Source organism: Candoia aspera, chromosome 11, assembly GCF_035149785.1.
Source record: "Candoia aspera isolate rCanAsp1 chromosome 11, rCanAsp1.hap2, whole genome shotgun sequence".
NCBI classification, from domain to species: Eukaryota; Metazoa; Chordata; class Lepidosauria; order Squamata; family Boidae; genus Candoia; species Candoia aspera.
This window is the reverse complement of record NC_086163.1, coordinates 1,898,122-1,910,977: the sequence shown is the minus strand read 5'-3', so window position 1 is coordinate 1,910,977 and position 12,856 is coordinate 1,898,122. Positions and strand designations below refer to the sequence as shown.

Sequence of the window (12,856 nt, the reverse complement as noted above, 5' to 3'; positions counted from 1 at the left end):
ATAGCTGCTTTCCCAGATCCTCCATCTGATGGCATTTCTGCCATGATAGCTGGAAAGCCCAGCTTTAGAAAGTGCCTCCCTTATGCAAAAAAGTTGCCTGTCTTTGCAGTAGATATAAAAAAGTGGGGAAAGTAAGGAAAAATTCGTGCAGGGGGGAAAAATGCATTCTTCACTGAATCAAAAGTCACAATGCTTTTCCAAGGAGCCCTCTTTCATCAGGAAATCATGTAAATCAGAGAGCCTTGTAAAAAGTGGGCACTCACTTCCGCCTTACTTTCTCTTGTGGCTATTTTCAAAAATGTATCAGATCAGCCAGAGAACTGTTTGATGACTGGAGCAAACAAGAGGCATTTTAGAAAATGCTTTATTTGTACCTCAACAAGACATTTGTACCTCTACTCAAGTAGACAAAACATTTCACTAAAATGTTCAGTTACACCATTAAAAAGGCATTTCAAACAAGACATGAGAATTTGCAGCAGTTTTTCTGGGTGGGTGGATATTTTGTGTGTGTAGTGCCTTCAGGTCAGTGTTGACTCCTGGCGACAGCCTGAAGTTTTCTCGGCAAGGTTTTTAGAAGTGGTTTGCCCTTGCCTTTCTTCCTATGGTTTTCAAGGTCACAGTGCTGGCTTCGTGCCTAAGACGGGACAAGAACTCATGGTTTCCTGGTTTCTAGCCTGGTGCCTTAACCATTACACCACACTGGCTCTCTGGGTAGATAGGGCAAAAGGAATCTCTCCACAGGCAGAAAATAGTTTGAAGAGGTCAAATAACAAAAGCTACTTTCGGATTCTTTTAAAATTCTGAAAGTCATTTTGCAGCTTAGGTTCCATCAATGGAAGATCGCCACTGCTGGGAAACTTTACCAAAAGCAACCAAATGAGACCTGCATTGCTTGCCCACCTTTCCATCAACTGCCCAGGAGTGGGCACTTTGACCCTCATCTCTCTTGCTTGCAACCCCCAGAGCCCCCACCATACACCTGCTGGGCTGAGGTGAAAAACACATAAAAATTGTAGGGTAAGCCCTTACAACATGCCAGGAATGTTCCTCCCCCAAACAAATTGCTGGTAGTTCCTCTATCTGAGAGACACTCCACCAGCTGATCATTATTGCTCATGCTTTGGGGCTCTCACTTCCCCAAACACATTAAACATGGCCCATTGCCCATCTCTGGTCTCCCACCAGCAGCACCTAGGACAGCCCCAGCCCAGGCCTCTAAGCAACAGGGGACAGACACCCAGGGAAACCTCCGTGCCCCCGTCACCTAAAAGGGCCAATGCTTTTTGAAAGCAGGGAGGCAAGGAATTAAGCCTGGCCTACAGGCTGGGAGCTCATCCACAAGGGAAGGATCAGAGTGATTGAAACCGAAACCAGAACTTGCAAAAAATGGCACCCCAGCCCATGCAACTTCTCTGCAACCTGTTGACTCGGGTTTTAGGTAAATGAAAAAGGCTGGTCTATAGAAGGTCCTTTATTAAAATTAAACAATCCTGAGCAGGCTCATGGTCCTCAGCTAATAGAACCAAGGTCTCTTAGATGGCCATCCAGGAAAAAGACTCTCTCTTAAAAAGTATGTTCCTCCCATTATTTGCAAGCTTGCTACTTATCCATTTTAAAAATCCATAGAAACTGATTTTCCTGTTATAAAAGAGAGCTCATATTTCTGCTGCTTTGCATTTTGCAGCACAGAACCCTCCCAAGCTTAACGCCCCCCCCCCCTTTAATCTTCCTTACACACCTCTCCCCAACACTCTTAGGTTCAGTAAAAAGTTAACATTTCAGGATGACTGCAAAATCGTCCTTCAGGAAGCAGTAAGAAAAGGCCTGTTATGCCACCTGCTGCCAATTTCACTACAACTTACCACACAGACAGGAAAGCAAAAATATTACTTTGGGTATTATTTTGTTATTTGAGATTCCCCATTATCAAAGCTGAAAGCTGCATTGAGTCCAAGGAGAGAATTCATCAGGCTTCTATATAGCAAAGGATGAAGCATGTTCGCACAACCCATGAATGCTGGTTAGCAAGCAGACCCAGTTTCTGGCTTTGCACAATCCTTTGAAAAGGGTTGGATTTATGCAATACACCAATGTTGCCTCAAAATAATCAGGATTAACATTAATCAAGCTGCACACACTAAGAAAATGCAACCACTGGGTGTTTAATTATCCTAGCTCAGGGGCTTGCACAAATCCAACCAAAGCTTCAACATTCTGTGGGAGAAACGTAATCTATCTGATAGACACAGATACACAGGATATATTTCTGTGCATGAATGTGTGGAAAGAAAACTACACCTGTTATCAACTGCTGATTCACAACACACAACCGTTAAATACAATTTCCAGCAATATTCAAAGAGGCAGAAAGGACAGGAAGCAGAAGCCGCAAGGACCATGAAACATGGTCACGCGTGGCACACTTCTTGAGTTATATTATAAAGGCATAACCAGCGTATCTTTCTATTAAAGATTAAAAAGCAGCTTCATGCATTAACTCCGTAAGTATCTCAAGCCCGTTTCAGTAAAAAGGGGCAAACCCGCCCCCCCCGGCCTAGAAGGGAGGAACGACCCCTCCACTTCAAAGACTCCGATCCGCCTAAATCCTTCGGGCTGCAGCTCTCGTGGCCGGCTCGGCCCGTCACGCAGCGGAATTTCAGGCCGCGAAAAGGGCCCCCGTTCGTTCATCTCCCGCGGACGCTTTTCCGAGGCTGCCCGGCCCCGCGGCCCTGCGCTCTCGGCTGGCGGAGGCCGACCTTCTCGAGCGGCAGGTCGGGACTCGGCGGGGGGTCAGCCGGGCTGGGCGGCAGCCGCCGCATGGCCGCTCCCCGCCGGCCGCGCGTCCTCGATCGGCTCCCGGAAAGGGGCTGCCGGGCGGCCCGCGCGGCCTCCCGGCTCTGGCTGGGCTGCGGGCCCGGGCGGGGGGGGCGCCCCGCCGGACCCGGAAGGCCTCCGGGGACGCCGACCCGCGCCCACCTGAACTTGCGGAAGCGCTCGGGGTCGGCCTCGAAGAGCTCCCGCAGCACTAGCCGCCCGGCGCGCGCCCGGTGCCATTCGGCCAGCCGTTGGAAGCAGGGGTCGGCGGAGAGAGCCATGCCGCGTCGGGGTCGGAGCCGGGCGGGGGCGGGCGCGGCGGCGGCGGGCGCTTTTCAGCCGCGGCTGGGAAGCTCCGCCTCCCGCGCGCCTGTCCCGGGGCAGCGCTGCGGCTGCGCGGAGGTCCCGCGCCGCCCCTTCCGCCCGCCCGCCGGCCCCCCCGGACTAAAGCTAAAGCGGCCCCCTTGGGCCCTGATATAGCCGTAAGCGAGCAAGCGAAGCGTGGTTCGCGTGCTGGAGGCCGAGCGAGGCCCGCCAGGCGGCTGGCCTGGTCGGGGCCTGCCTGGGCGAGCCAGACGCCCGCGGCCCATTCGGAAGAGGAGCGCATCCTCGCCCGCGTCGTGGCTCCAGGCTGGCCGGATGCCGTCTGAAGGCGGCGGCGGCGGCGGCTGAGCGCGCTCCCCCTCCCCAAAAGCCCCCCCGAACGCAGTCGTTCACGCCAAGGCGGTCCCTCGGCTTCTCTGTGGCTCCCAAATTTGCTCCCTTGCAAAGCTTTGAAACCATTTGGAACCATATATTGAAACCATTCAAAATAAGTTCTTTAGAGCCAAAGCGATGGTACCAAAAATAATCAAAAACGTCATCCTACGGGAGGAAACAGGTACAGTTTTGTTGGATGCTGGAGCATGGTTTCTCCTTACCTTCTGGCTGAAGTTAATTCTACTTCCTGTGGGTTTAGCCCCATTAGTATTTAGCGTTTTAAATCACCTTGGCTTTAAAAAGCCTTAGATAAAATTCAATTGCTGGGCTTCTCTATGGAAAGTCTGTGCTCATTAGGACTTGATAATGCTAGAACCGCCCTTAAACAACGAATCTGGGATATAGATCTCCAAACAAATTTAGGTAAGGTGCTACACCACAATATTTGTCATTTTCTTCCAGCCTCCCATTGCAATTTTGAAATTTCGTAAGGCCTTCACCTGAGCCAGTCTGGATGCTCAGCAGTCCTTTTTGGACGTTTTAAGAGTATCCCTGTGTACCTTCGGTTATGTGGTGATGGCTCAGTAGAAACTCTAAGCCATATGCTGTTAAACTGCTCCCTGTATAAGGACTCTAAAAGACTCTAAACAGACCCTTCTATATCCGATTTTGAAGAAATTTCCAGGTAGGGAGTGTGATTTCTATTTAATGCAACTTCTTTCGGACAAGGACTCGAAAATATCCTCCCAAGTTCCCCAGTTCTGTGCTACCATTTGTACAATACGCCACACCATTACTTAGGTTTAGAATTTCTTAAAATAGTATTTTATTGTTTTTTAGTATTTTTATTCTTAATTATTTTTAGATCTTACCATAACGTTTTGCTCTGTGTGTGTGTGTGCGCGTGCTATTACTAGATACTTTGATTGTATCTGGCCTTAGGTGTCATGAGCACTGGTGGTGAGCAGGAGGGGGCCACTATCCAGGGGCAAAAATGCATGCGTAGTTTAGAGAGTTTGAGCTGTCATTCAGAGAGACACAGAACACACCCGCCTTGACTTTTGGGGGTTTGTCTGGGTTTTCCCACGCTTCTTCAGTTTGGCAGGATTTTCTGTCTACTATAGAAATAATAAAGCACTAGAGACTTCTTCCTCGTCTCAGCGTGGTTCTTGCTTAGTCAGGACATCAGGGCTGTAATAAACTTGATTTGATTTGAGGATGACGGAGGAGAATGCCTGGGATCAGAAGGGAGAGCCAGTGCGAAGCGGGCAGGGCTGCTGCTGATGGAGGGAGAGGGCAGCGAAAGAGTCTGGGCTGCTTCCTGCACCAGGAGGCCAAGAGACCAACGGCCAGGAGACCAAGGCAGCCTCATGGGGACACCGATCAGGATGGCCTCTGGCCCTGGGTAGGGGCAGCACTTTCCCCCACTATGCACGGAGGGCACCAAGGCAATGCAGTGCCGTTCCCCCTGCCAGTCCTACCCTGCTCTGTTGGGTTTATTCACTGAGGAATGGTTTGGTCTCAATTTTATGTATATATTATTAGATTTATATCCTGCTTTTGTTTTGTACAATTCCAAATGAATGTGGAATATGTTTATTATAAATAACGTTTTTTATTTTTTGTTTTTGTTCCTTCTTGATTTTGTATGTTCGCCACCAGGGTCACAACTGTGAGATGAATGGCTATATCAGTTGATACAATGAATAAGGCAGTGTACATAATGCTCCTCCTTCCTGTTTTCCCAATGAGGCGGGTGGGGTTGAGAGACAGTGAGGGACTGGCCCAAAGTCACCCAACTGACTTCCATGCCCAAGGGAGGACTAGAACTCATGGTCTTCTGGTTTCTTAACTTGCTCAAACTTACTGATTTGTGAGTGTGCCACTTGTTAAAGGTTTAGTGGCTAGTTTTTTCCTGTGGCTTTGCTGCCCCAGTACCTTGCAGCTGGTTTTCTCATTATTTGGGGTTCTAAGTTGTAGATATCAAGGTTATAAACAGAATATTTGAAGAAATCAGGCATAGAACCTATTTATTTAACCTCTTATTTAGTCTTGGTCCCTTCTGACTCACCTCAGGTGCAACCAGCCCCAAGGAAAAGGATGGGTCATACACCTTCTTGTGGGTGGCTCCCTCTTACTTAACGGAGGTAATTCTTAGACTTCATAAAACTATTGAACATTTTTATTTCCGTCACTGACCAGAAAAGTCTACAGTTATTTAACAGAATTTGCAGAGCTTGAATAGAAATACGTAACAATTTCTAATTAAATTAGAAAGAATATAAAATAAAAATGAAATGGAACACTAAAATACAGGTACTAGAGTGTTAAAATGTTACTTAAGACTAATCATATGCTGTCCAGAGTCACTTTGTGTGAGATGGGCAGCCATATAAATTTGATAAATAAAATCATTATTTGCAAAGGTGTAAAAGAAGAACATACGCAGATATGAACTAGGGTAGTATAGCTGAAGAATTGATGCTTTCGAACTGTGGTGCTGGAGAAGACTCTTGAGAGTCCCTTGGATGGCAAGGAGGTCAAATCAGTCGATCCTACAGGAAATCAACCCTGACTGCTCATTCAAAGGAAAATGAACCATAGGAACCCCAGGAATAATTTCTCACTAGGAGCCTTCTTCATTATATTTCAATATATCCCATGGTAGATGCTTCAAGCATTTATTATTATTGTAGTTCTTACTTTTAGAAAGCTATCAAATCAGTCGATCCTACAGGAAATCAACCCTGACTGTTCATTGGAAGGACAGATACTGAAGCTGAAGCTCAAATACTGTGGCCACCTACTGTGAAGAGAGGACTCGCTGGAAAAGACCCTGATGCTGGAAAAGACTGAAAGCAAGAGGAGAAGGGGACAGCGGAGGATGAGATGGTTAGATAGCATCACCGATGCAATGAACAGGAATCTGAGCAAACTTGGAGACAGTGGAGGACAGGGAGGCCTGGCGTGCTGTGGTCCATGGGATCACGAAGGGTCAGACACAACAACTGAACAAGAAGTATAGCAGAAATATGTAGATGTTGTCAAATGTACAAACAAAATGTTCTCTTGACCTAATGTGATCACCGTTGCGATGCTTGTGACATCGCAACGGCTTGCATGACAATACAGGGAAATGGGTCCCTGGCGGATTAAGGCAAAGGCAACTATGAAACACAAAGGAAAGCAACAGGTGCAGGAAACTAAGTAACAACCCAGACCGGCAGCGCAGAAGACAGCGATACAAAGTTGCCAACAAGCAATTGACTAAACAACAAGAGAGGCGCGCCCGAGCTGTCAAAGGATTAAGAGCCTGATTGCCCGGCAATGAATCATTACCGTTCAGGAAGGCGATTGAGGCGACGCCCAGGGCACAGGGGGGCTTAACGACCTCTCACCTGACAGGGACGAAACCGGTGGGACTCGTGGGATGCACCTGGAATAAGGTGGTGTGGAGCGCTGACCGGCGCGGGCTATTTAAATCCCTTTCTGGCGCGCTCCCCTCTCAGCATTCTAAAGGCATGCACTCTGTTCCTCAATAAAGCCAGAACCTAAGCCTACGCTAGCGTCTGTGTCTTTACTGGATCGCAGGCAGAGCCTGACATAAAGCTGAGAGTCTCAAAAACGAACCTCCAGGAAAAAAAATTTTCTGCGGGAGAAAACACCGGCGATGACGGAACCGGGGATGGCCATGGAGTCGGTGCTTCACACCAGAGGCGCGAAGGACGCAACGCAAGAGGGGGAGACGACCCAACAGCTGCTAGAGTCGGCGCACCCAAGATGGGACACGGGCTCCCTCCCTGCCCACACTGCACCCCAGTTCCAGACCTGGAGCTTCAGCCCGGACTGGAGAGCCCCGACGGAAGACGAAGTCAGGGGCCAACAACTCTTCACATGGGACGGCGGAGCAGGACCCCGGACGGGGACATCCTACACCACCTGGAGACTCCACTACCCCCAAACGCCCGAGCAAGGAGTTGCAGGACTGCCGATCGGGCAGCAACCGGCAGCACCGAGGACAGACGACCCTGTCGTACCGGACAGGGTCAGCGCCCTGGAAGCCAAGGTACGAGCCCTGGAACACATGCTCCAGTCCATAGCATCGGTGGTGAGCGAGCTCACAAAGACTGCTGCTGCACAGGGGGCAAGGGGGGATCGGGGCACCCTACCCACCCCATCAACAACCACGAGAGGAAGGGGCCAAGCACGAGACTCTTTTGCAGGGCTTCGTGGTCCCAGCCCGGTGGGGGTCATCCCTAACCACCCACAGGTGGGGGTCTCGCAAGTTGGGGGATTCACCAAGGACTTCCCCGTGAAGTTTGATGGAGACCCCACGAACCTGTCATTCTTCCTGATGAACGCCAGGAACTACATGGCCCAGTATGGACATTGCTTCGAGACGGAAGCGTCCAAAATCTCGGCAGTGGCCACGAAACTCAAAGGCAGGGCAGCGGACTGGTACATCCAGATGTCGGAGTCCGGAGCCCCAGCCCTGGCCACTTTTCACAACTTCCTAGCTGCGATCAAACAATACTTCGAAGACCCCCTGGCAAAGGAAAGGGCCAAGAGTACCCTTAAAGGTCTTCGCCAAGGGAAAAAAGCAGTGGCAGACTACGCTCTCGAGTTCAGGGTCCTAGCGGGTAAAATCCCGGAATGGTCTGAGGCCACCTTGATTGACATGTTCAAGGATGGCCTCAACCGTGAGGTGCTACAATGGGCACTCTATAGGGACAACCCAGACTCCCTACATGGGTGGATTTGTCTGGCCGGAAAGGCTGACCACACCCAGCGCACCTTCATGCTAGCAACCACGAACGACAGAACCCCTCCCAGCGGGACAGGACCAGTTCCACAGTTGGGCCTGACCTGGGACGCAGAGCGACAATGGCAGTTTGCCCGCGGGGAATGTGCCAGGTGTGAGAAGACGGGCCTCCGGGCAGCTGAATGCTTCAAGGACAGGGCGACGGATCACCCGCCCAGACCAACACCGAAGGTGCCGCCCAACCCACCCAACCCTCTCAGACGGCTGACAGGAACACTAGCGACCCCGGACGAGGAAGCGAATGCCTACCTCGCAGGGGACGTGGTTGACGCCCAGGAGCAGCTGGCAGGAAACGCCTCCCACCTGCCCTAAGCAGCGCCGCCAGGCAGGTGGTAAAGGAGGGGCGCGACAACCCCAGGGTGAGTGAACATTGCTCCATCCTGGCAGGGAAAATTGAACTGACTTACGGCTCTAGAGCCATCGCGGTCGAAGCTCTGGTGGACTCTCAGTGCTCCAGAAACCTAATCCACCCAGGCATTGTCACTGCACTAAAACTGCCCTGCTCCCCCCTCCCTAAACCGCTGGTGTTCCAACAACTCAATGGCTCTACAGCGGGGGGGGGACCCCCAGGGTACAAGAAAGGTCACCCTGAAAATGGGCACCCACAGGGAGTCCATAGACTTTGTGGTAACCCCGGTGGGGAAGCCCATAGTGGTGCTGGGGATCCCCTGGCTAGCACGCCACAACCCCTGCATAAATTGGAGAACCCGCTCTATAACGTTCGAGGATGGGGTCTACCAAGCACCAACAAAGGAGAAATCCTCCGCTCTGACTGTGGGGAGGGCAGAGATCGTCGACCAAACCCATGCCCCCCCCCCCAGAAGGACTGCCGGAGCAATACTCAGACTTCGCAGACGTCTTCGGGGAGGAGGAGGCGGACCAATTACCCCCCCATCGCAAGATGGACTGTGCAATCGAACTACTCCCGGACGTCCCATTACCCAAGCCCAAAATCTACCCCATGACCCAGAGGGAATTGGCAGCGCTGCGAGAATTTTTGGACAAAAACCTCTCCAGGGGCTTCATAGAACCGGCAAACTCGCTGGTTGGAGCGCCCGTCCTATTCCGAGAAAAGAAGGACGGCACCCTGAGACTATGCACAGATTACTGCGGATTAAATTCCGCCTGTAACGATTGCCTAAACCCAAATACTCAGTCTCACAAGCTCGGGCTTAAAGATAACTGATTTATTAAAGGAATAGTATGCAAATACAGAGAAAGCTGAGAATGAGCAAAAGCGCGCCAAATACAAACTTAAAAGCCTTGCTTGTGAGCAGGTCCCGCCCCGTCGCCCGTCAGGACGCTCCCCCTCCCAGGTGCTGGAAGCCGTTAGACGCGCCTGGGAAAGTAACCTTGAACAGGAGCGCAAACCCAAACATGCATTCCAAGCCCTCAAAACAAGGGAGGGCGAAAGAATGGAAAAACCCCGGGTGGAAGAACACGGAAGAGAGAATGACATGTGAAACGTTACAATGTTAACCATACATTAGAATGAGAACATGACATATTGCCCCCCCAAAAGAAATTAGGGAGCCGGTTTGTCAGGATAGGCAGAGTGAAATTGGGCTACGAGACGAGGAGAATGCACGTCTGGAGCAGCAACCCATTCAGGGTGAGGGAAATGTTTCCAGCGGATGAGGTATTGTAGAGTGGAGCGTTGGCGTCTGGAATCAAGGATAGATGCCACCTCGAAGTGTTGCTGGTTGTCAATCATGAGGGGAGGTGGAGGAATGGGTTGCGGATGCCAACGGTCCGACGACAGGCAGGGTTTGAGTAAACTACAATGGAAAACAGGATGCAAACGTTTAAGGTTGTGAGGTAAATCAAGTTTAAACGTAACAGGGTTGAGTTGAGCAACAATTGGAAAAGGACCGACAAATTTAGGACCAAGTTTTTTAGAGGGTTGTGGGGACTTGATAAACTTAGTTGACAAGTAGACTTTATCTCCGACCGCAAACGATGGTTCAGGGGAACGCTTTGCATCGGCATGGCGTTTGTAGGTAGCCTGGGCATGGTGGAGAGCGAGTAGAATATTAGACCACGAGTCTTTGAGAGAGTCTGCCCAGCCAGCGAGGGTGGCTGGGAGCGGTTGAGGATGAGGAAGTTCAGGAATCGGAACGAATTCACGTCCAAACACTGTTTTAAAGGGAACCTGACCAGTGGTTTGATGAATGGAATTGTTGTAAGCGACCTCAGCAAATGGGAGTAAATCGACCCAGTTGTCTTGCTGGTAGTTAACAAAAGCTCTGAGGTATTGTTCTAATGTAGAATTAACCGCCTCTGTAGATCCGTCCGTTTCCGGATGCCAGGCGGTAGAAAGCGATTGTTTTGTACCCAAAAGTTTCAAAAATGCCCGCCAGAATTGTGACGTAAATTGTGTGCCTCTGTCACTCACCAAACGGGCGGGGATACCGTGGAGGCGGTATACGTGGATGAGGAAGAGGCGTGCCAGCTGTTGTGCGGTGGGGATAGAAGCGCATGGGATAAAGTGGGCTTGTTTGGAGAAAAAGTCTTTGACGACCCAAATGACAGTTTTGCGTTGACTAGGGGGTAGATCAACGATAAAATCCATGGAGATATCCTGCCAAGGGACAGATGGAGTGGCCACAGGTTGAAGGAGACCTTGGGGCTTGCCCGGTTTGCGCTTTATCGCCGCACATACAGGGCACGCATTGACATATTCCTTCAAGTCTTTGAGTAAAGTTGGCCACCAGAATTGGCGGCGAACGAGGTGCAAAGTTTTCACGTAGCCGAAATGACCAGCTAGCTTGTCATCGTGGCAGCGCTGGAGTATGGTTTTTCGCATTGCTTCGGGTACATAGAGACGATCGTTGCGCCAGGCAAGATCATCGGTGAAAGTTAAAATGTGTCTATTGGCTTGCAACCAAGTATCTGTTTTAAGGTGGGAGAGCAACTGTTGTTGCAAATCGGAGGGAATTGACAATGGAGGCGGGCGGCTGGAAGGCGGAGCGGCTGAAGGCGGAGTTGATTGCGCTCGGGTCTGGCTGCGAGTCACCGCTGCCAAACCTAATTGTTTGTCGGTCCAGACGGTGCCTTGGACCGTTGGCCCTGGGCCAGCATCTTGGGGTCTGCGCGAGAGTGCATCAGCTAAGAAATTTTTCTTGCCTGGTATAAATTTAAGGGTGAAATCAAAGCGGTTGAAAAACTCAGCCCAGCGCAGCTGTTTGGGACTGAGTTTCCGACTGGTGCTTAAAGCTTCCAGATTTTTATGGTCAGTCCAGACTTCAAAAGGGTTTGAAGTGCCTTCCAATAGGTGTCGCCACGTCTCTAACGCCGTTTTTACAGCAAAAGCCTCCTTTTCCCAAACATGCCATCTTCTCTCTGTTTCCGTGAATTTGCGAGAGAGGTAGGCACAGGGTTTTAAAGCGCCAGATTGGTCAGCTTGTAATAGAATTGCTCCTATGGAAAAATCAGAAGCATCGACTTGTACCACGAAGGGTTTAGAGGGGTTTGGATGCTGTAAAATCGGTTCTGTGGTAAAGATTTGTTTCAGCGCTTCAAACGCTTGCTGACAGGCGGGAGTCCATTTGAGGAGCGCGCCTGGGTTCTTTGAACGTCGCGTATCCCCCTGTCCTTTAGTTTTTAACAGTTCAGTAAGGGGGAGGGCGATTTCCGCAAAATTTTGGGCGAATGTTCGATAGAAATTAGAGAATCCAAGGAAACTCTGTAATTGTCTCCTGGTACGGGGAGGTTCCCATGCCATGATGGCTTCTACTTTTGCAGGGTCCATTTCAATGCCCTGAGCTGAAATCCGGTACCCTAGGTAATCAATTTGCGACTGATGAAAGGCACATTTCGACAGTTTTGCATACAGCTGTGCTTTTTGCAATTTAGCTAGTACCTGACGCACCAGGTGGATATGTTCTGACATGGTTTCAGTATAAATCAATACATCATCCAAATATACCAGTACCCCCTTAAATAGGTGGTCATGCAAGACCTCATTGATTAGTTGCATAAAAACCCCAGGTGCCCCAGATAACCCGAATGGTAAGACTTTATATTGGAAAGCCCCAAGAGGACAGTTGAACGCTGTCTTCCACTCATCCCCTTCCCTTATGCGAATGCGAAAGTAGGCTTCTCTCAAATCCAGTTTTGAAAAGATTTTGCCTCTGGCCAGATGTGATAACATATCTTTGATCAGGGGCAAAGGATATTTATTTAATATTGAGACCGCATTGAGCCCGCGGAAATCGGTACAAAGCCTTAATGACCCATCCTTTTTTGGCCTGAATAGGACAGGCGCTCCTACCGGGGAATTTGCCGGCTCAATGAAACCTCTAGCTAGATTTTTGTCAATGAACTCCCTTAGCGTGGTAAGCTCTTTGGGAGACATGGGGTATATTTTTGGGTGAGGCAATTTTACATTTGGTAAAAACTCAATGGCACAGTCCGTTTTTCGGTGGGGTGGCAAGCGATCAGCTTCCTTTTCCCCAAATACTTCAGCAAAATCTTGGTACTGATTGGGTAGTCCCTCAAGAGGTTGAAGCGTTTGCA

The 12,856-nt window shown here is 50.1% G+C and overlaps 1 protein-coding gene across 1 annotated transcript in view; it reads right to left on the bottom strand.

The window, feature by feature from the left end:
• Nucleotides 1-3,134, bottom strand: part of GPI (glucose-6-phosphate isomerase) — a 33,952-nt gene extending 30,818 nt beyond the window's left edge. The window contains exon 1 of the mRNA XM_063313229.1: nucleotides 2,980-3,134. Within this exon, the coding sequence (XP_063169299.1) occupies nucleotides 2,980-3,098 (119 nt within the window). The 5' untranslated portion in view covers nucleotides 3,099-3,134. The remainder of the gene's footprint in view (nucleotides 1-2,979) is intronic.
• Nucleotides 3,135-12,856: the final 9,722 nt, after the last annotated feature.